Source organism: Cloeon dipterum, chromosome 3 (genome assembly GCF_949628265.1).
Source record: "Cloeon dipterum chromosome 3, ieCloDipt1.1, whole genome shotgun sequence".
Classification (NCBI taxonomy): domain Eukaryota; kingdom Metazoa; phylum Arthropoda; class Insecta; order Ephemeroptera; family Baetidae; genus Cloeon; species Cloeon dipterum.
In genome coordinates this window covers 17,256,332-17,283,692 of record NC_088788.1, presented here as the reverse complement: position 1 = coordinate 17,283,692, position 27,361 = coordinate 17,256,332, and the positions used below count along the sequence as shown (strand labels likewise).

The 27,361-nt window shown below is 39.9% G+C and overlaps 2 protein-coding genes across 5 annotated transcripts in view; both read right to left on the bottom strand.

Moving 5' to 3' along the window:
• LOC135938826 (B-cell receptor CD22-like) overlaps positions 1–27,361 on the bottom strand; it is a 185,942-nt gene that overhangs the window by 26,558 nt on the left and 132,023 nt on the right. For all 4 annotated transcript variants that reach the window (XM_065482772.1, XM_065482773.1, XM_065482775.1 and 1 more), the window contains exons 3-7: positions 16,814–17,025; positions 7,094–7,204; positions 2,595–2,798; positions 2,388–2,539; positions 1,533–1,677 (exon numbers count right to left, since the gene is read on the bottom strand). In XM_065482772.1, the coding sequence (XP_065338844.1) occupies positions 1,533–1,677; positions 2,388–2,539; positions 2,595–2,798; positions 7,094–7,204; positions 16,814–17,025 (824 nt within the window). The remainder of the gene's footprint in view (positions 1–1,532; positions 1,678–2,387; positions 2,540–2,594; positions 2,799–7,093; positions 7,205–16,813; positions 17,026–27,361) is intronic.
• RpLP0 (ribosomal protein LP0) overlaps positions 1–27,361 on the bottom strand; it is a 180,487-nt gene that overhangs the window by 59,262 nt on the left and 93,864 nt on the right. The window lies entirely within an intron of this gene.

Sequence of the window (27,361 nt, the reverse complement as noted above, 5' to 3'; positions counted from 1 at the left end):
AAAACGTCCTTTTAATAAAAAGCACTCGCGCGCATTTCACCTGACAAACGCCAGAGATAAGATCTAAGCAGATAGACGCACGAGCAAAAAGATTGCATTCCAGGTTGTTTATAGCGGCAAAAGGCATGCAGCAAGGGAAAAATGAGCTGTATATTGGTCTGAAGATAAGAGCCTCACTAACTCGAGACGGCGTGATTTCTTAAACAATAAAAGTTATATTAAAATATTTTGACAAACAGATGAAGTCCAGGTTGGTATATGAATTAATCCAGTCAGATTTCTTTGTTAATGATTTAAAAAACAAATATTCTCTCCCCAGCACAGTTGCATATATGAAAAGTTTGTAAATAACTTAACATCAAAAAGGCAGTCAATCGATCCAGAATTTTATACAACCCAGCAATGTTAAATTATGATTGGGCGAAGAGTAATTGCAAAGACCGGGCTATGTTAATAAAGTATACTTTTCACGGATATCACTTTCTAATCTGTTCTAACCAATGTTTTCATCTAGAAACTTGTGATAAATGTAAATGTATTTACTGTAATTCGAAATTAACTAGCATGTATCACCTATTAGACTGTGACAAAAAACCTTCGACTCACCAAGGCTGCCGCCTATGAAAAGTTGTAATTTTTCCATGTCTGTACACACATAGTTGTACGCCGTTGGCGTTTAATAAATAAATCAATCAAAAATATGGAAAGGGAGCGTCTTAAGAAATAAATTGAACAGAAAGGGGATTTGAATAATTAAATTTGCTGTCATTTTAAAAACCCAATCAATAATGGTTGTTACGGTGACGGTGGAGGAGCGTGTTAGAAGATATTATTTTGAATGAACTTATGGCTTAAAGTGAATCGACATGACTGCGTATATATTTTCTTGGAAACACGCAGTGAATTAGTTTCATCAGTTTAAACTCAGTGCCACCCTTGTCGCCTAGAGTGTATCGACAACGATTGCTATCTCGCTGACAAGTCAAACTTTGAGGCGAGGCACGGAGAAGGAATCAGTGCAAGAAACAGAAAAACGAGTGAGCGCGGCTGTCGTGCAGAGATCAATATCAGCCTCAAGGCGCCGTGTATGATGAGCAGGTGAGAATGGCAAAAGAGCAAAAACTGACACTTGAAATGCTTTCGCGAGATATGAAGCAAGGGCGGAATACACGACAAAGCTTTTTCTCGCTGCATTATATCGAATGGAGTGGGTGCCTTGCCTTGTTCAACAAAGACGTTTGCACAAAAGCACACTTCCCAGCTCAGCGAAGAATACGAAAAAATGTGTTGCGCGCATTATATTGGACTATAAACGTGTCAAGATAGAGATTGTAATAGAAAACTCTTTTTATAAATAAAAGAAAAAATTCTCTCTTATTCTTGGAGTTCTTTGGTTACACACAAAATGTTCTCGATTACGAATTTTTACCGACAAAAACAAACATGGTATAATTTGAATTTAAAACGGTGCTCGACATGCAACAAGGCACCCTCCACAGCAATTTACGCAGCCACTGAAATATGATACTCACATTGCACGTCAAGTCTCCACTTGTCTTCGAGGGCTGACTCGGGGATCGAGGGATTTTCAGCGCGACACGTCAGGTATTTGCCATCGTCATCGATTCCGGGGACAAATGTCAAGATACTAATGGTGTGGTTGCCGTCTTCGGCAAACTGCGACAAAAAGCACAGGACTCCGATTACTAACTCCTCCCCTACTTAGAAATAAGGATGACACTCGAGAGGGATGCATGCACTCTAACAGCGTAGGTATCACCTCAAATAAATTTCACACATATATAGTGTTCTAATAACACACAAGGCTAAATTGTGTCTGAGTCTCCACCCATAAAAATTATTTCAAATAGAAAATAAAATTTTATTTCGCTAATTGTGGGCAATTCCTTGATGTTTGTAGCGGGTAACAGATGGCGTCACCGTTCATTTACAATTTTCTGGTTTCTGGTACTGCACTGCGATTTCAGATTAAAATCTGCCTCTGCAAATTTTCGGCATAAAAAGATTTCATTTTACAAGCTTACAATCAAAATATGTGTCTGTCAATCGCGGTTAGGGACAATAGCAAAGATTTCATTGACTTGAAAAATCTTTTTTGCATTTATACCGCAATTGGCTGAACTTGTTTTTGGTTTTCAGCTATTCAAATGGAATATTTTTACGTCAAGAATGCGCAATAGTAGGATTGCATTTGGAATCACCCGAAAACACGCAATACATAAATTAAAATGAACGCTGGTGTCATATATGGCTAGCTGCAGACACTATCGGACTTTCCCAATTGGACGGTTTATGTTCTCCATAGAACAGATAAGTAATTTGAACTTCGTGAGGTCAAATGAAGCATAGAAAAAGCAAACACTTACATTCTTTGTAATTCTTTTAATCTGCCTGCTGCCCTTCCACCAGGTGATGACAGCTTCAGGCCTGGAGCCAGAAGCCTTGCACTCGACTTCGTACCTCTTATCCGCGGACACGTGCTTCTCCTTTGTCACAATGTTGACAGCGATCGGTTTGACTGCAATAAAAAAGTCAATGTCGGATTCCAGTTTAGGCCTAGAGAAGGAACTCACGGTTGATGTCGAGGACAACCGCCTTCATGGCTGGCTCGTTCAGGTGCGTATTGCTCGCAACGCAAATCAGTCTCGAGTTGAGGTGCTGTCGGCCGATGTTGGGGAAGACCATGTGGTTGACGGTGAGGTCTCCAGGACGGTGCTCGTACGAGTCGTCGATCAGCGTGTTCTCGAGGAACCATTTCAGTTCGGGCCGCGGCCGTCCTGAAAAATATAACAAAAGGATTGCTGCGTTAGGAATTTGCAAATGAATGGGGCGTTTTGTAAATCCTTTTTCCCCCGGTTCTAAAAAAATTGCCTACCAGTAAACAAAAGAGGAATTGATTTGTCTTTTTTTAATTGAATGATATTTGTTTGCCATTCAGTTATCGGCAAAATTATTATATTTGAATTTTGTGCAGACCAAAATGATTATTAGTTGATATTGATTTAACAGCAAAATGTTTTCACCCATGTTTGAGGTGTACAAACAAAATAATTCTCTTTTAATACAAATTCACCAATCAAGGAATTGAACCGTCGCTTCATATCTTTCCCGACTAATGTATTTTTCTCGTCGGTATAACTCAAAGTTTTCCGGCCCCAACAAATTTAATATCCTGACATCTGAGGATGTTTGCACGCCCGGAGGTACAGTAGTTGGATGTGGGTGGATTGTGTGTCTCTTATTTTCTAGAGTGATGATAGAGCGAGCGGGGAGGAGTATACATAGAGCTGCTCCCTCTTCCTTAGAGACGAGGTCAAATGTTTGCGAAATCTCAACATCAAAGATGAACGAATTGGGCGTCTGTTCATGGAGAGGAATTCGGAATACAGCAAACATTTACGATACAAACATTAGAATCGATTCCGAGCCTTACGAAAACACCACTACTCTCGGTATAAAAATGACCCACTATACACCTGAGCCTCGTACTCAAATCCCGAGCGAAAAATTGAATTTCCGTGTCCATTTTATTTTCAGTTTACTTCAAGCCAATTTAGTTCCAGAAGGAGATTTCGCACCGTGGTGTGCCTCACAGTTGTCAGAGTACATTTCCAGTAAATTTTGCGCAGCGCAAAAGCAATAAGAGCTCTTTCCCGTTCTCTCTCACACTCGCCGCCGCATTATTCGCACTCTAAATCTTTTGCTTGAGCAACCCAGGGGGCTTCGCAGACAGCCGCACGTCTATTTTCCACGTAAATTACATTAAGCTGCCCGCGGCTCACTACAACGCAGCGCCGCTTTCCCGATCGCAAGGGACTCCATTTGCTCTGGCACTCTTTTGCAGCTACATCGCACACCAAACAATGCCTTGCGCCTCTTTATTTATGTGCGTGTCGGCGCGCAAAATCGACTCTCGCCCCGCTTGCCACACTATTTAACGTTGGAAGCATACAAAGTTGCTAAATAAAAAGTACCCAAAAATAAAAACGGATAATTATTTATCCAATGCCCGTGAGTGCGACTACCGATTTATAGGAAGAGACTCTTAGGATGCTAGGTTTGAGTTTCTGTTGAAATTATAAATAAAGGGTTATTATCTAACTATTTAAAAAAGGAAATCAAGGGGAAACCATTGGATTAGTTGGATACTGCTCGCTATATCATTTTGAGACTTTATTCAATCGAATTTTTGAGCCAGTTTTTGTTCATCCTGATGATATTTGCTTTGAAGACTATTCTTGATAAGGCGTCGTTTGTGTTTTTTTATGAACGATCAGGAACAGCCGTTTAGAATCACAAATGTAACATATTATAAAAAAATTAAAATGTTTTCTATCTTAATTGATTAATGATCTGCTTTTACTGGAAAATATTATGAAGTAGAATTAAAAGCACTCAGTAACTAACAAGAAAAGAGCTAACTGAAGCACGTTTTCAATCTGTGCCGAGTGAGTAGGATAAAAAACAAAACATTCGATGCTCATTGCTTAAGTTTTTTGTTCTCTGAATATTTCATAACCTGCAGCAGTCGCGCGGCGGCGGTGGATAAAAAAAGGGAAGTCTCGCGTATATCGAGCGCAAACTTTGTTTTATCAACGACGATGCATTCGAAAATAATGCAAGAACTCGCGGCACGGACGAGTGGTGTTGGAGCCGCGGAAGCACGTACGCGCGCCGACGAGTTTTTATTGCAGTTGTGGATTTGTTTGTTCGCCGCGTACGCCAGCTATTTTGTTCGCCATCGCCACGAACACTCTTTACATGCACTCAGCCGGGTTTTGTTCGACTAGGCTCCGCTGACGCTGCGAAAATCTGCCGTGAAAAACTACGTGATTGTTGATTACGAATTTTGCGGTGGTAAATATTCGTTGATTTAATTTTTTGTCCAGCTTTTTTAGCATTAGTTAGAAAATCTCTTTAATGTCCAACAAATAGAATACTCTATAGGGCTTGTGATATTTAGACGGTTGACGTTTTTCTGAGCCTCTAAAACTGTCAAAATAACTGTCTAGAATCATCTAAAAACTATACATAACCGACTAACAAGTCAGTGATCAGCCAAACTTTTAGGTTACATTGTTGAAATCAGGTCCCTTGTGCTCAAGAGTAAACCATTTCCCAATTATAAAATTACTAATTGGTATGTTTTTAGTCATATACAAAAAAAAAACACAAATTTAATTGTGAATGTTAAGATATTTGATTCCTTTTGATACATGAATGCAGCAATGAAATCATAAAAACTGAGTTGTACCAACAGAAGTAGCTTTTTCTTGTAATTTTTAATTCAGATATAAAAATACAGCACATGCTTATTTTTGAAAAAGCACAAAAAACTAACAAGAGAAAAATTAATTGATTTTAAATTTACATATCTGTTCCAGTTTGGTAATTCGGAATTTGATGATTTTTAACTGAAAAAATAATAAAAATTAGTCATATAGTTTATTATTTGGATAGAAATTAAAAAAAAAATCCTGTGACATATAAATTTAAAAAAGTGAAACCTTCATAAAAAATAAGAACCATATCGCCTTTTGCATGTAACACTTTCACTTAAAAAAACCACACACGATATCTAGTCCTACCAAGGATTGCATTTTCCGGTTGACTGCGCCTCGATCGTCAGGAAAAGTAGCTAACTGAATCGCGACTTTGACTTGGGAAAGGAACTGCTCTGAGTATTATTTACGAAGTGCCGGAGAGGAAAATATACACACAGTTGGGCGCATTCGCCAGTGTGGGTTGGAACAGGCGAAACTTTGCTGCTGAGCTGGGAGAGGGCGACGGAAGTTATTTGCAGTCGAAGTGGGCCAACAACCTGCGCAATTTATGGTCTCTGTTGCGGCGGCTCCTGTTGTTCGCAAGCCATTCTAGTCGGCGAGCGCGTTAATGTTTAAACACATGCCTCCTTTCTGGGCACACTTTGGCGTATTCTGCGCCACTCCAAACTAATCCATCTTTGACATTGTGCACTTCTGCACTGTTTTATTATTTGGTGTTTCGGCAGGAACGCAAAATGTGCGAAATGCCTGGCATCGATCGTGAGGAAACGAATATATGTGTATTACTTAAGTTTAACACAATTTCACCATTTGTTCTAAATCTTCTTCATGGCTTTAAGAGGCGAGAAGCCATATTGATTTATTTAATCCTTGAATTCCTTCATGTATTTATTAAAAATATTGCAATAAATTGAAAATTAAATTGGATCAATAAGGGTGATTGTTGATTTGAATTGTTACTTTGAATGATAAACTCTACAGTGAGGAATTATCAAATGAGGGGGCTGATATAATAAACAATAAAATTTCAAAATTTGCCTTACTTCTCGAAATTAAAAACTATACATTTTGGAAACCTTATCAATTGATTTTGATTCTTTTTGTCTCGATCTATCCAAAGGTGTGAGAATTTTGAGCTAAATTTACCTTCAACGAATTAAATTTTGATTTTCAATAAGGAAACAGTGCTCACCGCTTGATCAGCAGGTAAACTTTGGAGCCGATTTTCTCAGAAATTTAAACGGTAAACTGGGAAAATTTTAGCTCTTTCTGATTTTCAGATATAAGAAAAAAAAATCTCTGTCCATTCCCCTTTAAAAATACACACATGCAATTTCCCAGCTTATATTTACTTTCAATCCGATAATCAATGCTTTATTTAATCTCTTATCTGGTGAAATTCAGAGCAGCACACCCATCGAGCGAACTTTGTTAGCAAAATTCATGAAAAATGTACCTACAAACTATACAAAATGTTTTGAAAGCCACAATGTTACATCGAACGGCTCTTGAAAATTGAAAATAATGCGCAGAGTCAGTGAGGCGGCGAAAATACTGTGCGGCGCGGTGACACTACCATTTCTGTTCTCGTATAAAACACAAAAGCGAGTGTGAAGGCGTCGCCGCCATATATTTTGACACACAAATGGACTGGAACAATGGGCTTGGCAGCGATCAGGCGCAGGTCTGCTCGGCGCCGATTTTATTTCACGGGAGAAAGACACTCTATCTCTATCGGGAAAGAGAGAGCGTCTCGAATTGCAATTCGTGCATGACCTTCGACTTACCTCCAGACACTTCACAAATAAGGTGGACGTCGCTTCCCTCGTTGTATGGTTCCAGGATCTTGGTGCGGTCACGTCGTATGGCATCGAATATCACCGGTCTCTCAGGGGGCACTGAAATAAACAAAAATAACGAGTTGTGAGCACAAGTGTGACGATGCAGAGCAGTTGGCCTACTTTTTACCCCCCATAATTTTTAAATTTCCACATTTTTCCTTTTTTATTTATACATCAAAAGGGGGAGAAACTCGAGAACTTTTTCCTTCCAAAGCAACGTTGATCCGCCGAGTGATGTTTTTCTTTTCAGTAAAAACCTGGCGGTGTGAAAAAAGACGGTCAGTTAGAAAGTTTTTTAATCTCTGGTCTATTTGATCACAGTCATGTTCAAATGCTGTCTAAAAATTGTGCGAACCCTGTTCAAAACAGAGTTAAAATATGGGCACTCAGAGAAACATGCAGTCGTTATGGTAACTGTTAATCTCGCAATATGGCAACTTAAGAGAAATTCTGCTGCTAATCTACCTTTCCTTCGCTCCCATCCCTTATCTTATCTCGGAAAGTTTGTTTCTGCAGTGAATATTTTAGAAATGCATTTCAAAGCGAGGGGTGCCCATGCTGCGACAAAGCGTGAGCAGCGAGATTATTAAAAATCACCTTAGGCCCTCATTATGCTCTTTCCGTGGAGAGCATCTTTTATATATAAAAGGGAATGATTGCGCCTGGCACGCCGGCAACAATTTCCAACGCCCCGGGCACCCCCGGGAAATTTCATTCTCTGTGTTGCGTCGTTTTTACAGCGACCCTTTGACAACGGCACGAAGAAAGGCAAGGAGCTGAAGGACAAAAATTTGTCAAAGTGCTAATCCGATTTGAGAACTCCCTCTCTCACGGTGAGCTGTTCAAAGCGCCTGATGCAGAGATTTCTCGAGGAAACATGCCAATTTCCACAATCTGATGCAAATCTGTGATATGGTTATTTACCAAATCAAAAGGGGGAGAAAAGCAAATGGACGTTTAAAAATGAACTTTATTTCTAGAAAAAATAAGGAAATAATATTCAAGATTTCTCCCATCACTAGAGACATTACCAATTGAAAAGCACTCGGCATATATTCCAAAAGTTTATTATTATCTATCGACATTCATGTCCTTTGAGAATGTACAAGCATGTCTGGAAAGTGTTTCCATCATTAAATATTTTCAGAAATTTGTAAGCCATTATCATTCCTTCTGCATAACTCTAATCGAATTGCTAAGCGTGACTGCTGCAAAAGAGGTAAATGATAAATTCCTTTTTTGGCGCGCGCTCGTAAAATTGCTGCATCGCATAATATTACTCTTGAAACGTCTCCGAATACACAGCATTTCATCGCGCGCACCAGTGTTTGGCTCGAGCAATTCCGATATTAAATTTCCAGCGGCTAGACCGTGCCGGCGGGGTATTGATCAAAAGGCAATATTTTTCTGTCTTGTCGGTCCCGCCGCACCGATATTCGCTCCGGGCACACACATTGCTTGCGTCGAGAGATATCCGCTGAATCAGCTGGCGACACCCCCGACGACGCACCCTCCCCCCAGAGTTATATTAGCATCCGGCCGGACGGAAATATAGTAAAGGGTGCTGCTTTTTGTCCCGCATAAACTGAGCTGCAAGAAGTGCGAAATCACCATTAATTTATGAACCAATTTAATGATTCTTGTGGGGAAAAATACCAGTCTCAAGAATCATTCATTCAACTGCTTCTTATTATTACCTATGTTTTTCTTTGAAAAGCGACCACTGAATAATGGTGTTTTCCTAGGAAAATTAAATAAAGGAAGGCGTGACAAGTGTTGGGGAAATCGTTTATTTTGATGCATTACTATTTCTACTAGTTTATCCCCTTTAAAGAAAAAACAGTTTAATGAACCACTGAAAACGGAAAGAAGTTTTGAAGGTAAAAATTCTCAGGGAAAAGGGCTCATATTCAAGATTCCTTTAAAATATTGCCATATTTGTCCTGTGCTTTTGATAATAGTTTTAAGCATTTCATCTACAAAATATTATTTTCGTACGTGGAGAATTTTGTATTTATTCCACTACTTTCATTGAAATTTATACGTATGAAATAAAATCCCTATTTTAAACACTTTTCCAGACCGTTCCATTCTTTTAAAATGACATAATCGCCCAACTTGCGGACCAGCCTGTGCAGCGGGGGCTCGCCTCCCTGGGGAAAAACTAATTTCGACGTCGGTGCACATAATTCGGAGCGGGCGAGTGTGTATCATTAGAGGCGGGCGTATCAGCACAGCAGCGGCGGCACCGCTGAAGAGCTAAAGCGCGTGGCTCATTTTTCTCCTCTCAGTATCAGGCTGCAGGACTTTGGGCGCGTATAATATGATGTGAACAGCCGCGAGGAACACCTTCATAAAATCAATTTTTTACTACTCTTCTTGCAGCACGCTCGCACACTGATAGGCCCTATAAAGTTTTATGCACTACGGTCTCTAGACCCTCTAAGCGCCGAGAATCACGAGTTAATTTAAGAACACGTCGGATCGCGCTCGGATTTCCCAGCAAGCGGCGTCGGCGGAACAGCCAATGTACTAACTAACGTGTCCATCAACCGTAAGCGCCTCCGCTTGCCCAAATTGCTCTGTACTTTAATTGTATGACTTGCTTGGTAAATATCACGTCAGCTGCAAATTTGTGGTCGCAACAAAATTGCCGGGAAAGATGAGGCACTCTCCTTGTTTCGCAATTTGGCCAGCTCATACTCTCACAGACGATTATTTACATGGAATACACTCAAATTGCGTGGGTTTCCTTTACATCGTTTCATTTTATCCTTATAATTATCAGGAAACAATTTTAATTTTTTTAAATCATTTATTGGGCGAGGAATTTTAGACAGTTTATTAAAAAATACGACAGGCTGGTTTAGGTTTCTTAAGATGGACTTTAGACTGTCCTAGACTTTTATTTCGGTTTTCCCAGTGGTTTTCTGATGGTTTTCGATCTGAATCCAGCAAGAACGCCAAGAAGATCAATCTCAATCAGAGATAGGAGTGGTTCTCTGAGATCAGTTTTTGACGAATAGCGCGAGCCTTAAATCGGGACAGCCGCGCCACTTAAACAGCCGCAGTGTTCAAGCGATAAGACCTGACCTGCCTCGAACAGTGTGAACCAAATATTCTGGTTAAATATCTCTGAAATACGCTGCAGTCACTTGCTGAATATATATTTTGTAATTTGTTTCTCCAAGCGTTTTCCAGATTTTATTATACTATTCATTTTGTTGTGTAATTGATGTTATTGTATGAAATTAATTTAATTCCAGCACAAAATATATTCTCACTTTTAAAATTGGGTAAAATTTCTGCTTCATAAAAAAATAAATAAACAGAATTCTACATAAAAAATTGAAATTGTAGGTTTTCTGAAGTCGATTTAATGTGTTAGTGATTATTTCGTTTTTTTTTTCTAACGAAATAAAAATCAAATGGCTTTCAGTGCTTTCTGGGGTGCGATGAGGCTTAGCTGTTTAACACTGACCCTGCTCACAGACACAGCAAATTCCGTGTGTGCATCGTGTGTTTTTGGCGCGCGGCGGGGGAGCGTGTTTTGCCTTTTAATTTCCAGACGCACGCACGCTGCATTTGTTTTCGTGCTTATTCGGGCTTTGGCTCAGTCTGTTTTCGCGTGCTTGCCGTCGACGCAAAAAGTGCTCGGCACAACTTTTTGCCCGCTCAATTAGTCATGGACGAAAGTTAGCTTCGCGATTAACCACACATAAATTCGTGCTCGAGGATTAGAGAGCAATCGCCGCTTGCACGTGATTTCCATTCGGAGCCGACTGCTTAAAATCTGCACTGTGCATGCCACAGGACTGGAATTAGCTTGTCATGCTCTTTTTGCAGTGTTCAAAAATTAAATTGTCGCATGCCCTCGACGGAAGCACGAACGTTGAGGATTTTTTGCTCTATAAATCAAAAGATAAAACAAATCGAGTCTATCCTAGAGAAACTAATTATTACAATATTTTCAGAGGGAATGTCCCCTAGTACCTCTTAAAGGTGAAAAGACAATTTCTGAGAGCAAAGAAATCATTCAAATCATCCTTTCTAAGTAGCACTGGGATTTAATTTTTTAAAGAGTTAACAGATTCCTGAGGGATGAATAACTCTAAAAAAATATTCAAGAAATCCCGTGAGACTTTGAGATTAACACAAATGCTCGAGATTGAATAATTTCTTAAGAGTGTTTTGCCTCTTCATTAATCTCAACCATTTGCATGGTGCTTAAACCTTATCACCTGAGTATGGTGAACAATTTCCATATCCAAGTTTTGTGCAAACTTTGTTGCACTTACCTCGCAACACATACATAAAATTGTGAAAACGCAAACACAACCACTTCACCGTTTTTTCAATTTGCATAGGCCATTGTGAGGTAATTGAAAGAAGACGCCCGGCGTGTGTTTGCACAATGAGTCTGCAAATTACTTTGCATTCAGCGAGCTTTCGGCGCACAGCGGCGATAATGAAGCAGCTCTGTGTCGCAAATGACCCTCGGCAAAGTGTGGGCACATCGTTCGAGGCCTTGTCCTTTAACATTTGCCAGTATCGATCTGGCTGAACGCTGGCGACCCACATCACAGCCCCCCGTCGTCTCGGCGGCCGCCACTGCTCTCTTCCACAAATTTGACCTTTGAACGCGGCCTTTGGAAAAAATAGCCCAGAGCAAGGAGCCTCTTTGTATTATGCAGCATTTCCATTAGGAAGCAAAGCGAATTCCGCTGCAGGCAAAGCAGCAACAAAAAACGACTCAAACCAAGAACGTTCATTAATTTATGAGAAGGGAAATCTCCATGTTGAAGGGTTTTGATTTGCATTGTTTGAAATCCACACGTCTGTTTTTAAGTGTGGCTCCCAAGTCATTAATTTGTAATTCATGCTCATTTGGTGTCAAAAATCATTGAAATGTAGTTGTTGCGGGGTGGCCGCACGGTAGGAAAGGGAATGATACTCTCTGTTATTCGGCTGCCAGAGAACGACTAAATTTATTTCATACTCCACGCTCTCTGCGTGCACACAGTCATGAAATATCTGCGTGAATACTTGGGACATACATATAACAATCACATTAGACGCTCAGAATAAAGTCGATCGTCTTAAAATTCCTACCCTATATTTAGTTTCAATTAAAGTCTTGTTTTCCACGTCCCTTTTTTACAAGATGTCTTGTTGCTTGAGTTCTCCGACCTTGACTAATCTCGTTTGCTTTCCATGTGTGCGCTTTGTAAACACAATTAACAAAGCGTAAGAAGCAGTTCATATAGGTTGGGTAAACAAACAAACAAACAGACGAGCATTTTTCAGCATGCAAAATCCTCGCCTTCAACGAAGAAGCAGCTCGTACGTCACTTCACGAATAAATATTCTGCCTTTAAGGCATTTTTTCAAGGAGGTCCTTGTAATTAAATACATGGTTATGTTTTTTTTCCAGGAGGAAAAGCAGCCTTTCGATCCTTGTTAGTAAAAATAATGAGGGCATTGACGCAAACGCGCATTTTTAGCGAGCAAAATTGCGGTAAAAAGCAAAAAAGAAAACGCGGAGGCTACAAATTAAGAGGTTTTTTACGAGGATTTTAAGAGGGCTTCCGGCTTATTTTAAAAACTGTCTTTATCAGGATGGTGGCATTCAGTATATTTTTACAAAGTTTAACCCAAACTAAATGAAACATTCTAAATTAAATGTACAGCATTGTTGGAATGAATTTGTCCCTTTTCGAGCCAAAGAGTACACAAGACTAATTTTCTTTCAGTCATTTTGTTCCGAGTTTTAAGACTACCCTTTTTGCCAGAGACCACTGTGTCTCGAATGGGATTTTGGCGTTGTTTTGTTTCCTCGCACACGCGTCGAGAAGCAATAAAAGCATGATGCGAATAGTCTTGTTAGCACCATCATTTGGCAAGCGACTTAAGCCGGAATTGGCAATGAAAATTTAACTCGCAAGCAACTGACAGACTGCAAAATTAAAGAGCTATGTTGGCAGGCACGGCGATTTAAATATTCATCCAGCGACTTTCGTTTTGATGTGTCTAGTTGTTGCTCTCTGGGCTGGCTCTGTCGTGTGCAGACGACAGCAGTAAAAAGCATTGTTTCGAGTTAATTTCCGGCATTAAGATGCTACTCAGGATCCGCCGCCGCTCGCCGCTCAATGATTCAGAACGCGCTCGCTGCTAATCATAAAGGGGGATTAGCGCCGCGCATCTGCCTTAATCCTAAGCAAATACAGCAGGCTTTCCTCCAGCAAAAAAGGAAAAATCTTCTGTCAGGTCTGCTCTGGAGGGCTTTGGCTTGCAGCCTATTCAAGCGCTTACTGGTTGAATTATCCTCAAATTTACACGATTTCAGCAAACAAATGTTCCAATGAAAATGTAAATTTAACAGTGCACCGTTGAATCCGCTGACACAGTTTCGATTATTTACAAAAAAAAAGTAAATATACAATTTTAATTTAGCATGAACAGCCAATTTAGATTTTCTGGCTATAAAACACAACAAAATATCGTTGCATAAATTTAAACGAAAGCTTATTCATTCCAGGAGTGTAGCTATTTTTTAAATTGATATTATTGTTGTTTATTCTTGCCAAAGTAATACAAATAGGACAAATATAAAAATTACAGCAAGAAATGGCAGAAGACTGCAAAAACATCCATTTATTCCATTACATTTCAACCTTGTCTCTGATTGTGAGCTATTTTAAATCAGAGTCTTCATCTTTCATAACTAGAAATTTGAGCAAAATAATACCCTTCATCATTGGTTAATTTTAAATATTTTGTAACCACGGTGCAGCACGATAAACAAACACGATTGATATATTTTGCACTTTACAAACGTAGTTAAAAATTTATTCCTGTTGAAATATTTTCCAACCTTCAAGCAAAATTCAAAATTACTGAAGGTTACGACCCACACCTTTTCCCTGAGGCACCACATTGCGAAACAAGCACCACGTTTCAGATTTCAGCAATTCATCTCCTTTTGACTCACATTTCACCGTCGGACGTTGTCCCTCACTTGGAAATAAATGAGCTGCTTTTGCCTAGACCTCGAATTTGTCTTTCTCCGCACAAGTAATGGTTCTCCGCTGCGACGACAGCATAAGGGTCTATTATACAGTTTGTATCCCTTGTGCCGCGTTTGTAATTTCACCTCTTGTACACGCGAAATAATAGCGGTGCATGTAAGAAAGAAAGCATTCCCATGTTTTCCTGCCGCCCACGCTCGCGCCCGACTCAGACCAAGAGGACGAACAGCAGAGTGAGAGAGAGTATATAAACTCTAACAATATGTGGCAGCATTAGGTGCCCTGCTAACCCTTGAGGTTGAGCAACCACCACATTAATACACGACATATACGAAGGACTGTCATTTGACGAACACATTCCCATACATGTAACCGAACAGTAATCTTGTCGGGCAAGGGATAGAAATATGGGTGCAACTGGGAGTTCCAGATTTATATGATTAATATAGGAAATGGAAAGTTGAAATTTTTTAATATTCCCATTTTTAAAGAGCAAAAAGTTGGTACTTTTCATCTGTTTATTTTTTAGAAAAATAGCTAGTTAAAGCATGCTGAGATTATCTACCCGTAAAGAAAGTTTATTTGACCACCCACCTTCCTTGGGAAAACATTATTTCGATGCTAATTTCGGACTGTTATCACAGGCTATCAAAATTTGACACAAAGTAACTGAAGCAAGAAGTTGGGAGAACAAGGAAGTTTGACAAGCGCACAGGCAAAAAAGGCATTGAGTGAGGCCGCAAATCTGCGACCGAGCCTTGCGGTCTGGCCAAACTGCGCAGCCAGCAAACCAAGAAAGGGACAAAAATAAGGAGCGCGTACTTAATGAATACGCAGGCAGTGCGACCAGAGCTCAATAAAGCCCTTAGCGCCTTTGAATTTCGCAGCCCACACTAAAATTAGGGTCGGCGAGAGAGAGAGAGAGAGAGAGAGAGAGAGAGAGAGAGAGAGAGAGAGAGAGAGAGAGAGAGAGAGAGAGACCTTCATTATGGCGGGACACATTATCAAGTTAGGCTGGCTCGGCTGCTTAATGAACGGTTTTTTAGACGCGGCCAGGCAACGCGCGGTGATCTTTTTATGCTCTGTGTATAACAGCTCATTAGCAGCACTAATTACATTAAGCCGAGGGCGGCAGCGGCGGCGATGGGCGTCTTTTGCAAACCGACGTCGAGACGCGCGCGGCGGCGGCCTCCAGCTTTCATACGCGCCAGCATTATTATTATTATTCGCAAGTACCAGCGAGAGAGCAGTGTGCAGGCTGGGACAACAGCACATTTCCAAAGCCTCCCAATTAAAACGAACGACCCCCGTCTTGAGCTCGCAGGCGCAAAAAATCGCCACGCAGATGGCTTCGGGACTTAGTGCAGCTGACCTCGTTTGCATAATTAGCCGCGGCAGGCTTAGGCGTCTAATTAATTTGTGTGCCCGCTAAGCATGGCTTTCCGCTGAACATCAGGTGCCGATGACCTCAAACTTTTTTAGAACGTGATGAGAGGTCAACAGCGATGTCATTTTAATTGTTCAATCATTGCAGATCATTTAGAACCGGAATTAAAAGAATGATTAAGAAACTTAACACCAAATTTGATGTCCTACATGGTTAAGGACATCATAATAAGTAACTGTTAATTTTGGTTTCTAATTTTTATATTATGAGCACAGGATTTTGGAACTTTAAAACTGTGCTTAAAACTTGTATCATGGCATAAGTGAACTTTCGTGGAAATATCAAAATACCTACAAAAATACGCTTCAATACACAAAAAAACGAATTTTTCGACTTTTCGGTTTTGCAAATATGGTCCAACCTAGCCATCAGAATTGCATAAACGGTACACCATTAGACTTATTTCGACCTCTCTTAACCAGCTGAAGGGTTTAGGATATAATTATTACAATATACCCCAAAATTGCGATTTTTGAACCTCCTTGAAAAAAGTCACGCTTCAATTTTTATTCTCTTTGCATTTCATTACTATATGTACGGTTTTCTACACTGTAATGCAGAGTTGGTTTTGGACAGTTCATGTTAAAAACATTTGGAGGAAACATGCTTAGTAGACCATTTTTGCTCTTAAAATTGTAGCGGTGGATTTGAATGGGGCGGAGTAACCCCAAACCCGTTCAGCTGATCATGGGAGGTCAAGACGAGTCTAACGATGTGCATTTTCTGCAATTCTGATGTTTTTAACCCAAAACTGAGAGATGGCAATTTTAGCAAAAAAGCACGAAAATGTCGAAAATTCGTGTTTTTTCGACTTTTGTAGTGGAATTACTAGAGAATATAAATAATTACTTACTCTGATGTTTTCACACAAGTTCAAACAATCATTTTACCAAATAACATTTGAGCACTTGATAGGTGACAATTCTCACTTTTGATTGAATATATTAATTTCAGAACTGAAGCTAATTCCAAGATCTCTCTGGTATATAATCCGAGAACAACCTTGGCAAATCCTCTCGTCGCCAACTGTCCTAGGTTAGCAAAGTTGCACGAGAAGGAGATTGTTCAAGACTAATGCGGCGATAAATGCCCTGCGGGAGGCGCTTATCCGATACACCCCGTCTCATCAAGCGGCGGTTAATAGTTGATAAAGCAGCCCTGTCGGCTGTCATCTGAATAATTCATACTCACCAATGACAGTGAGGTTTATTTTGAGGTTTCGTGTTGGTGAGTTCTTGAAGTCAACCCTGCACCTGTACAGGCCCTCGTCGTCCGTTGTCAGGGAGTCCACTTGCAGCACGGCTGGCGTAGTTTCTGTTTGGAAACGAGCACGTGGACCGAAGCCGTTTGGAGAAGACCAGAGTTTCGGGTTGTTGCTGCCTTTTCTGCCGCGCAAGTCATAGCTGAAACACAGTTCAAGAAAATTTGAATTTGGTGATAGCCCACAAAAATAATTTTCTGGATCTAGGCACGCAATCGACCATTTTTTCTGAGCTTTCAATTTTTAATTTTTATCATTTTAACACAACACTTCATATCATCTAAAACTGCCAAAACCATCCCAATCGGTTAAAAAGTCAGTGAAACCCGCATTTTTAGTTACTGTAAAAATTAGGTCCTATCTGTTCGAGAGGTTAGCATTCTAGTTGAGATTTCCTTGCCCAAAAAATTGTTTGAAGTTAGAAATACATTATTTTGCATTAAAAAATAATTTAATTCCAAATATTTAAACGTTGAATTCACCAGTTGCATAAACCCTAAGTGTTCGAAGCCGACAACAGATGGCGCCACCGTAGACTTTCGATTTTAAGGCTTTTCCGCTACGATTTCAGACTCAATCTAGCTACTGTACATTCTTCAATTAATTTGCTAATTTTTGACGTGCTGAAAACCAAAATCGGTTCAGCCAATCGCCGTAGAATCGTGAAAAACTATTTTTTGAAATAAAAAAATATTTTCCAACGTTTCTACGGCGAACAGCTGAACCGATTTTGGTTTTCAGCACGTCCAAAAAAAGCAAATATTTTAAAAAAAGCAAAATAGCTAGATTGAGTCTGAAATCGCAGCGAAAATGCCTTAAAACCGCTTTAAACAAAATTTTTACGAAAGTCTGTGGTTGCGCCATCTGTTGGCGACTTCAAACACTAAGGGTTTATGCAACTGGTCAATTCATTTAAAGAAGAATTCATCAATAAAAATGCTACAAGAATCGAGTTTTTATTTTTTATAACTAAATGCTTGTCTTTGGAACCTTCTGGACCTAGTAATTTTCTTTATTTAAAATACATTTTAATCATATTTAAATAGTGGAACTTTGTTTTCATAAAAAATCACAACCCTAATGGATAGCAATGAGGGCAATCATATTTAAAAAATATTTTTCCTTCTCTCTCTGAAAGCTACTCCAAGTCAACAGGTCACCACGGAGGGACATAAATACGCATGGATTACAAATTCCACGAAGCTTTGATATGAGAGCCTATTAATCATTTCCTGCAGTGTGCAGAGAAACACAGACTATAATTCCAAATTAACAAGACAAATCCTTGATAGAGATGTTCATTTAATTAGCGTTTGTTGCCCTTTACTTTGTTAACATAAACAGCTGAGCGGATGAAATTCCAACTAGGCTCTACTTTCGCCCGTCGTCGAGGAAACCCAGCGGCTCCACTAGAAATTCATAACATGCACGTATATACATGGCGAGCGTGGATGCGGCAAGAAGAGAGAAAGCTCGGCCTTCTTGTTTAGGTCCCGATCTAATTAGGGCCAGGCACCACTGTCCACCGGTCTCTCTCTCTCTCTCTCTCTCTCTCTCTCTCTCTCTCTCTCTCTCTCTCTCTCTCTCTCTCTCTCTCTCTTACTCTCTCGCAAGCTCAGGTGTTTGCATCGAGTAATTTCCCAAAATGTGGCTGAGCATTGCCGGCTCTGGACATGGTCACCGGGGAATGACAATCTGCGGTTTTCGGCCCACTCTGCCGGATTAATGAAGCGAGTGAGTCGTGCCGGGTAGACACAAGACTGCAAACACCGGACCTCTCAGCACGAAACGGCCGCCGACTAAGGCAGAAGCGGCTCTGTTGCTGTTGTGCAAAAGACAGAGAGCCAGCCAGCCAGCCAGCCGCCCCCGCCAGTCACCTTGGGGAAAAGTGGAAAATTTATGAAGCAGCGGCAGCAGCCCCTTTTTCGCGCGCGCCGGTGTCAAGTTTCTTTTCACGGCGGGAAATTGTGCTTGACGTTGTTTGCTCGCGAGAGGGTTATCAAACATTGCAGACGTTTTATGCAAATTTAGATAAGCAAGAGCTGCTCTCTGTGACACTCTTTTCTTTTGTCCTTTTCATTGGACGACAGTTTCTCTGTAGCGAATATAAAAATTATCATATTTTATTCTCCTTCATTTGTTTTTCCATGGTTGTTATAACTTTAATTAAACCAGTAAATAAAAAATAGGGCTTCTCGTTTAGTATTTATTAATTATTTGGAATACATTCCGGATTTCAAATTTGCGCGAATCATTGAATTTCAAGCAATGTTAAGTGCACGTCAAAACCAACTATTTTTATCTTGTACTCTGAAAGGTTCATACTTTGCCCCATTTTCGTAAAATCGAAGATTATAGTGATATTCATTTTAAGCGGAAAAAATTGTCCCCTCGATAACAATTAATTATAACTAAATGGGTATAAGACTTTTTACGAAAACGTTTGTTTTTGTAGACCATGAGTTAAATGAAAAAAAAAACATGTTTCAATCTAGAACCTAGAACAGTTGCAGTCCTTCCAGTAAAATGAAAATTTGTAGATTTTTCTCGTTTCTTCTTCTTCTAAGTTTCATCGTTAATCATGAAAACACCGAAAATAAAATAATCAAAAATTTTGCTTGCGACCACATTTCTTCCGAAATCTCAGATACATAAAAATCAACTGAATAGAACAATGAAAATTGTGAACAGCTAACTTGCTTGAAACTGAGTTTGTAATGTAAAAAACCCACCCGATTTAAAAAAAAAAATAATAAAAATAATGAACTAAAACATGCAGCCATAAAAATACGTAAAATCAACGATCCAAATAAAAACATTTTGTAATGATTTGCATGCGGAAAACATCCTTTATTTGACTTTAGGGCCTTGAAGAGAAGAGCAACAATCGCAGCTGCTCATCCTAGTGGAAGAACTGCCAATCAAAATTAAAAGCAGCTGCCCCTTTCCCAGAATTTGCATTCGACAGCAGTAAAACATAATTTTGCTTCAAATTATTTCACGGAAACTCCAGCTCAGGCGTAATGCGCTCCCCGGTCGCTATCGCTAATGCAACCCCCTTTTCCCGACCAGCCGGGGTTCTTTGGGTCTCTCTCATCAAACGCGAAGGGCTGCTGAGTGAACATCAGCCTGGCACTCTGCATTTTTCAGCTCATCAAGCGGCAACAAATTAAATTCTCCCTCATCGGCCGAGCAACTTTGATGAATCATTCATCACAAGCAACCCTTGTTCTACAAAAATAATCACTCCTGCCTTTGTCGGCGGGGAAGAAGAGCTGGCAAAAAGTGGCTGCGGATTTTTCGCCAGGCGCCGCCGCTGATGAATGAGCCTTTGTCCTAACGACAAGTGTAATGTGTGGCCCGCAGATAAGACAATTACGCGGCGGACACATGTTGTGTCGTGATGTATGGGCCATGCGTGACTCTCGCATCTCTTTGTGTTGGCGCGCGCGGCAAAAATGGAAACACCGTCGCCGCCGGCGTCGCCAACAACATGCGTGCTTTTTTGCCTGAATGGCCCGCGAAATCGATGCTCCACTTTTTATCGCACACTCACATGCTGCTCCGGCCGCTTCTGCTCGACGCCTTTTGTTTTCTCCATTCACAAAATGACAATAATGCCATGCTTCGCAGAATGGGCATGTCAGATAAGGAAATGGAGTGGGTATACATATGTATATCATCCGTCATCTTCCAATCGGTCTGTCTGGTTGGAACTTTCTTGTTGGCATGCTTCTTTGAGGGAATAGGGAACAGTTTTCATAGTGGACATTCAAGTACTTGAATAATCTGATCTGTATATGTCGTCTATGTTTGCAGGATACTTTTTAGTAGATATTACATTTAAATGATAACCAATTCGAATAATTCATTAAAAGTTACAAGATAAAGAGGAGAAATAGAAAAAGAATATTAAAGCAGAAAAGGGATGACTTTTCCTCTCGCTCATGCTGGCTGTCGCTGTGGCGCTGCCGTCTGGATCATACTGATCTTAGTCGGCGCTACGTCAACATGCCAATCAGAGCTGCTCCCTTCTCTAATTCTAATTCTTGTTCCCATTTTTGCTGGGTCCAGACCACTACGTAACGTTCCTGCCGATTTTCGGTAGTCGAATTTTTGAATAAGAGATTCTACTGCCTAAAATAATTTGACCTTCTATAGAATCGATTGGCAACGCCAAAAAAGAAAATTCCAAGTGTTCGCTGGAATACTTATATGTTAGAATTCAAACATTGCAAAAATTATTGTTTATTGGAGAATAAAAATATAGAACCAAGAAGAATCGATGTGCTGGTTTTCCATCAATGTCTTTTTTAATATCCTAATTGGTTACTCATAGGAATAAAAATCCCCAAAACATATTCGGAATCCAGGAGGAAAAGCAGCACAAAGATTCAATCTAACTACACAACTCATAATTAATACAATTTCTTCTTTTGCAACATCATTTTTCAATGCATGAACTAATGAAGCAGTAGGCGGCATTCTGTATGGCGAGTGTATAATATATTTCCAAGAAGAAGTAAAAGTGGCACAAGGAGCAAGGAAAAGCAGAGGTTGATCCAATAAGCCGGCGAGAGAACGTGAATAATGCACAGGAGCAGACAAATCTGAGGTGGAGTATGGAAAAAAACAGCCAGCGCATTTGTATTCCGCGATTTGCATGATCATTTTAATTTTTTACATCCAGCCGCGAGTTCTTCCGCTCTGCTAGAAAAAAAATATTTTACGCCTTTTATTGTGTGTGCAAGAAGAGGAGGCAGAGGCGCGATATGAATAATTCTACCGCTAGTGCGCTGCTGTTGCTGCGCTGTTTTATTTTATTTCGCAAGAATTGCTTTCGGCTTGATGAATTTCTAGGCACTCGCTCTCGTAGATGCAAATCTTTCACATACACACCTCCGCCGCGCAAGCCGAGAGGCGCCGTGGCTCCAGGCGCTGATTCAGTATGCAGATTGACACCGAGAGTTTAATATTGCTAGCTATCACGAATGCAAAAAATGGCAGCTGCCATGGGCCATGGGAGTTTTATCACTGACGACGCTGTCTATTTCCTCTTTTGTCAACAGTAAAATAATGCTCTTCGCCTGTAGCCGAGTAATGCAATATGAGAACAAACTGCGAATTACGAAGAGAAATAGAGAGAGAGAGAGAGAGAGAGAGAGAGAGAGAGAGAGAGAGAGAGAGAAATTTTCTGAAATGTGTCATTTTTTTGCAAAATCGTGTTGGAAATTTTACTATGGATATTGTTTTAGATTTTCATTTCTGGATTCTGTGCTGGGAGGCATTTTACTAATTCATGACTAACAAGATCTCTATAAGACATCGCAGCTATGGGCAACCAAAAACTATCCGGCATTTGTTCAAGAGACACGCTTGCCAGATTTTAATTACGTAATTCGTATCTTATCACTTCAGCGCGAAAGATTAAAATGTTTCCGCAAGTTACTTTTCTCCAAGCTGTTGGTTCGCATTGTTAAGCACATGCATTTTGTGCATTGCAATGTGAGAATCTGGGTTAATTGCGGGCTGTTTTGTGTCTACAATTGACTCTCTTCCATTGTACTGACGAGTCCATTCGAATTTTGGAGGATTGGAAAGCTTTTCGATTCGCTACTCGCAACTTTGCACCTTTCCAGTATGAATTTTATTGGACGACAAAAGACCCGGTTGCATGGGCGTAACACGAGTTGGTCCTTTTCTGGGCTGGGTTTTCTTTAATGAGGCTCATGTTATTCGTTCGCGATGTCATTGTGACACGAAGTTTTCGCGAGTTGTCCATCTTGAAAGATACAAAAAAAACGTACCCTAGTCCCAATAAATCAATTTTTTATATTAAGGAAATTGATTCAACCTTTTTTACAATGTATATTTTGTATGATAAATGGCCATGATTAATTTTCAAATGTAACATACCATATTATGGTATCACTAGTAAGAACATGAAAAATCGAAAAGGCTCTTTCTTTTTGATCAATATAAATGGAAGTAGAAAAACAACTTTGTAACACCACACAAAGCGTTGCATGATGCGGAAAATGCATTTTGTTCGGCGATGAGTGTATCGTATCGCTTGGAAGGGCCGCTCTGTCAAGCGTGCGGGCACGATGAGTTGCTCTCCAACGACACGTGTTGTGGCGGCACATCAAAATGCAATATGTCTGTTGCAGCCGATTTACGAAGGGGATGAAAGGATTTTGCACTCAAAATGAAAACCGCGCGCGCCGAGCACGAGAGAATTGCGATTGCGGACGGGTTGCACGCGACAAGCCGCGAGAGAGAGAGAGAGAGATAGAGAGAGAGAGAGAGAGAGAGAGAGAGAGAGAGAGAGAGAGACCCTGCCGAGGTTGAGTGAGAGAGTAATCTGCCGACGGGCGCATTTGCATCTCATTTGAATGTGCTACATTTGCTGCTGAGCAATGGGGAATTTGTGAGCTCGTGGAAGTAGGTAGATTGTAAGAATCTATTTTCATACGAGTTTTATTTAGCCTCGTATGAACAGAAAACTGCACTAGTCTCAAGTTTTCAGCTCCTTGCGTGTCGTGTCATGGTGCAAACCTGCACCTCAAAAACGAATTAAGTTTATAAGGAAATTGAGCGACGTGATCGCAAGGGGAATTATAGAAGAAAGGCCGTTTGCAAAATTGTTATGGTCCTAAAAAGGGAAATATATCTCGATTGAACTAGATTAAATTGCTAGATATGTTTAGTTTTTATTTACTCTGCATTAATGTTTTGAATTGTATCAAAATAAAATTTTGGAATCTATTATTTTGGCTGTAAATTTACTTTCCTAGATAAAAAGGGGCAAAAAAATTCAAACTGATTTGAATTGTTGATTGTAATTAGCTGTTGATCAATTTCTATAATTTGCGATAATTAAATTAGAACTGAGTAACAATTAATAAATTTCTGGATTTTCTAAACTTCTTGAAAAATAAATGGTCTGTCCTTGATTTCTCTTACTCTCGTCGCGATTCATCTAATGGGTGATGGGTACAAATCGTAACTCAAAATTACCTTCTTGCGGTATTATTTGTGATTTTAATTAAATGAGACAATGCTCGTCCCTTGATTAATTAGCATGCAAACTTTGTAAACAATTTTCTCAGAATTTAAACGGCAATCTGGGAAAATATTATACAGCTCTTTCGAATTTTTAAGATTCTATTTTTTGTAGATGTGAAATTAGTGCTCATAATTTTGCAGTACATACCTACTTAACCATGTTTTTAACATACATTTTGACTTAATGATTAAATATTCTTTTTTACTTAAAATACAAGTTTGAAAAGCTGCTGAAATTCGGGTGTGGCAGGATCACAAGAAGGAAGAGTGGATTTATGGTCAAAAATCGATAGCCATCACTGCAGGTCGTTAGCAATCTATCGCAAAGGCAGCTCATTATTGTTGCTCGCTGGCACCTGAGTCCCATCCCCTTTCTCGTTATAACTTGGCAGTTTGTTCTGCTTAAAGTGCACCTTGATGGTCTTTGATGTGAGGTATAAAAGGATACACAAGCGTTGCCGACGGTCTCGCTCCTAATTTATATTTATTGGCAGCGTGCGGTGTGTGTGTTCGCACGGCCAACCAACGTGCTCTTTTGTTTGCCCGTCATAAAGTCGATGGAAAAAGCTCTCGTTGTGCAGCCTGTTCTGGTGTGTTGCAATTTACCCTTCCGACAACCAGCGACTACCGTCCTTGCCAATAACCCTCCGATGACATGAAAAAAAAACGAATTGGCTGTTGCATTTTCAACTAGAGATCCACTCTCCGAAAATTTAATAACTGATATTGAACTTAATTCTGTAATAAGTTTAAGGAACCAATGATCCTTAGGAAACATTTTGTTCCAACTTCGCATGGTAAGGAAGTAGCTGCCTCGCGATTTTTTTGGGTACACCAGCTGATAATACAGTTAAAATGGCCGCAATTGCAATGTTGTAATATTATACATTTTTAAAATGTTTCTTTTAAAAGGTTATCCTTTAAAGCAGGTACAAGTACTGCATAATTTATTTTAGAAAAACTAATAACTTTCATACTGCATTCCTCAAGTTAGCAGGTTAGAAATAAGGAAGTTATTCTGCTTTGATGATATAATTAATAATTAAATTAAATCGTCGTTCAAAATATATTGTTTTTAGCAGAAAACAGCCAGAAATCCACTCTGTTCATTTGTAACGTTCATTAATTTGATTTTTTTTAAACAACGTGCAGTAATAATCACAAACACGCAAAGCCGTGGTGCAATATCGAGAGAACGGTAATTAAATCAGCTTAGGGTAGTATTTCGATTCCCAAGACGCGGGGTGCGGTCTAAGAGCAACAAACGCGCAGAGCCAATATTAGCAGAAGTCGCAAATACACACGTGCGCGTGTATATACAAAGTGATACTCTCCGTCGTTGTAGTGCGTACGAGGAGCAGCCGGCCGGAATGCCAAACGCACGTAGAGCACTTTGGAAAAGCCACAGAGGTCATTGGTAGGCATTGCGGTAATAGCGCAATAAAAGCAATAACTCGTGCCGTATTGTCTTCCGAGCTGGGCGATAGCAAACACGTTGTGGTGTATTTGCATAAGGCGCACTCAGACACTGAAAAATGTTCCTTTTCAGCCGGTGGATCGTGTTTATGAAAGGCCTCTGCGCTTTCTGCTTCAATTAGTCCGCTGCGAAAAGGCTGTGGGAAGTGCACCATGTGGCCGGCATCAATCATTTGATTATATTCAATCGTTCCGCGCGAGCACATTATCCACACTCCAACTGCTTTCCAGCAGCAGCAGCTTTTTTCCTCCCCAAGGGCGATATTTCATCGGAAATTAATTCGTCTCGTGCACCCAGGACCCGAAATGCCCGGAAGAAACCGAAACGCGTACAACTTTTTTCCTCCCTTACTCTAGAATTGAATAAATATATATATTATGTACTTCCCGTCAAGGCAGAAATATATTCTCTGTCCATTCTCTTCTTTCAGGGGGAATACTTGTTTTGATTGTGTACTTAAAATTTGTTTTCTGTTTCCGTTTGCGAGCAAGACCAAAAAAGAGAAAGTTTAATAGAATTTTATATTGTTTGATTATAAATTATAAATAAGATTTTGTTTAGAACGCAGGGAATAAGTTCAATTAAAAAACATGGATTTGTATAACCGTTCTTTTACAATATTTATCTAGATGACGTTGAATCTTTTGGAGAATATATTAAAAATTTACTGCTTGGCAGAGTTTTTACCTTGAATGAAATTTTAAGAACGACTGGGATTTTGTTCGGTAATTTCGACAAAATACACCTCTTTATATTGAGTTTTTTGCTGCAATGAAACATTTTAGCATCAATTAAGATGGTTTTTGAGTTTTTCACTCATTTTTCAAGCTTGTGTTGCCAAAAATACATTGCTTTAAAGGGTCGTGTTTTGCATTTCTTCACAATTTTTCAATAAAGAGGGCATTAAAATTAAAACGGTTTTACTGGCTAATTTCGTTTATTTCTTATTGATCACCGCCATTCTTGAGACATATTGTGCAAGGTATAGACCGAAAACGACGTGAGCAATGGTTTTCAGCTGCATAACTTAAATCGACCACCAGCAATCGATTGAAACTGTCAAAAATGAAATTCCAGTGATATTTTTTGGCTCCAAAACAAGTTTGAGAAACTTAAAACGTGTCACAAACGCCTTAAAATTGCATAAAATAGTCATTCGATTCCCAACTCTAATTTATTAATCACGAATTACAAATATTAATGCTTGACTAGTGCATTAGTATCTCTACTACGTGTAGTTAAGAATTATAACACTTTTGAGTTCCAGAAGCTAGAAAAGAATTCTGCACATTCATCTCAAAAGAATTGTGGAGCGAGCGACTGTCGTCCCTCAAAGAGAAGGCGTGGTGCTCGAGTATGGCGGAGTGCAATTGTGTAGCAGAAGCCGTGAAGCTGCGGAGCGAGCTAAAAAATTTAAGGGACGAGCTGCAAATGCTGGCCGAGTCGTCAAAGTTTCATCGGAGAGCGAGCATAAAGCGGCGCAGCATTAATTTTGTACGAGCGCATCAGGCAGAGAAACAATTAGAGGTGCAAAGGTGGGCCAGCGACGCCCAAAAGCAGCTCAAAGACACGGACACGGCTCCTTCAAGGCGATGAAAAATTTACATCAGACGACCCTCTTCTTCTCTTTATTTAAAGCACAATTCTTCGTACTCGGAATAATGCATTATCTTAATTAAAAAAGGCAAGAAACTTTTGCACCTTGGGAGCGGCGAAAATTTTCTCTCCTTGTGAAAAGAAGCGAAAGGGTCATGCCTGGGGGTATGCATTGGTAATTGTTCTCGATATTTCAGCCTGGAATAAAATTAAATATATAAAGTCGGAGTTCTGAAACACTTTTCCTTCGCCGAACTCCTAAATGGAACACTTTCAAGTAAGGTGTGTTCTAAAAAAACATTTTGAAAGGTATTTATCACTCTGAAAAATTCAATTA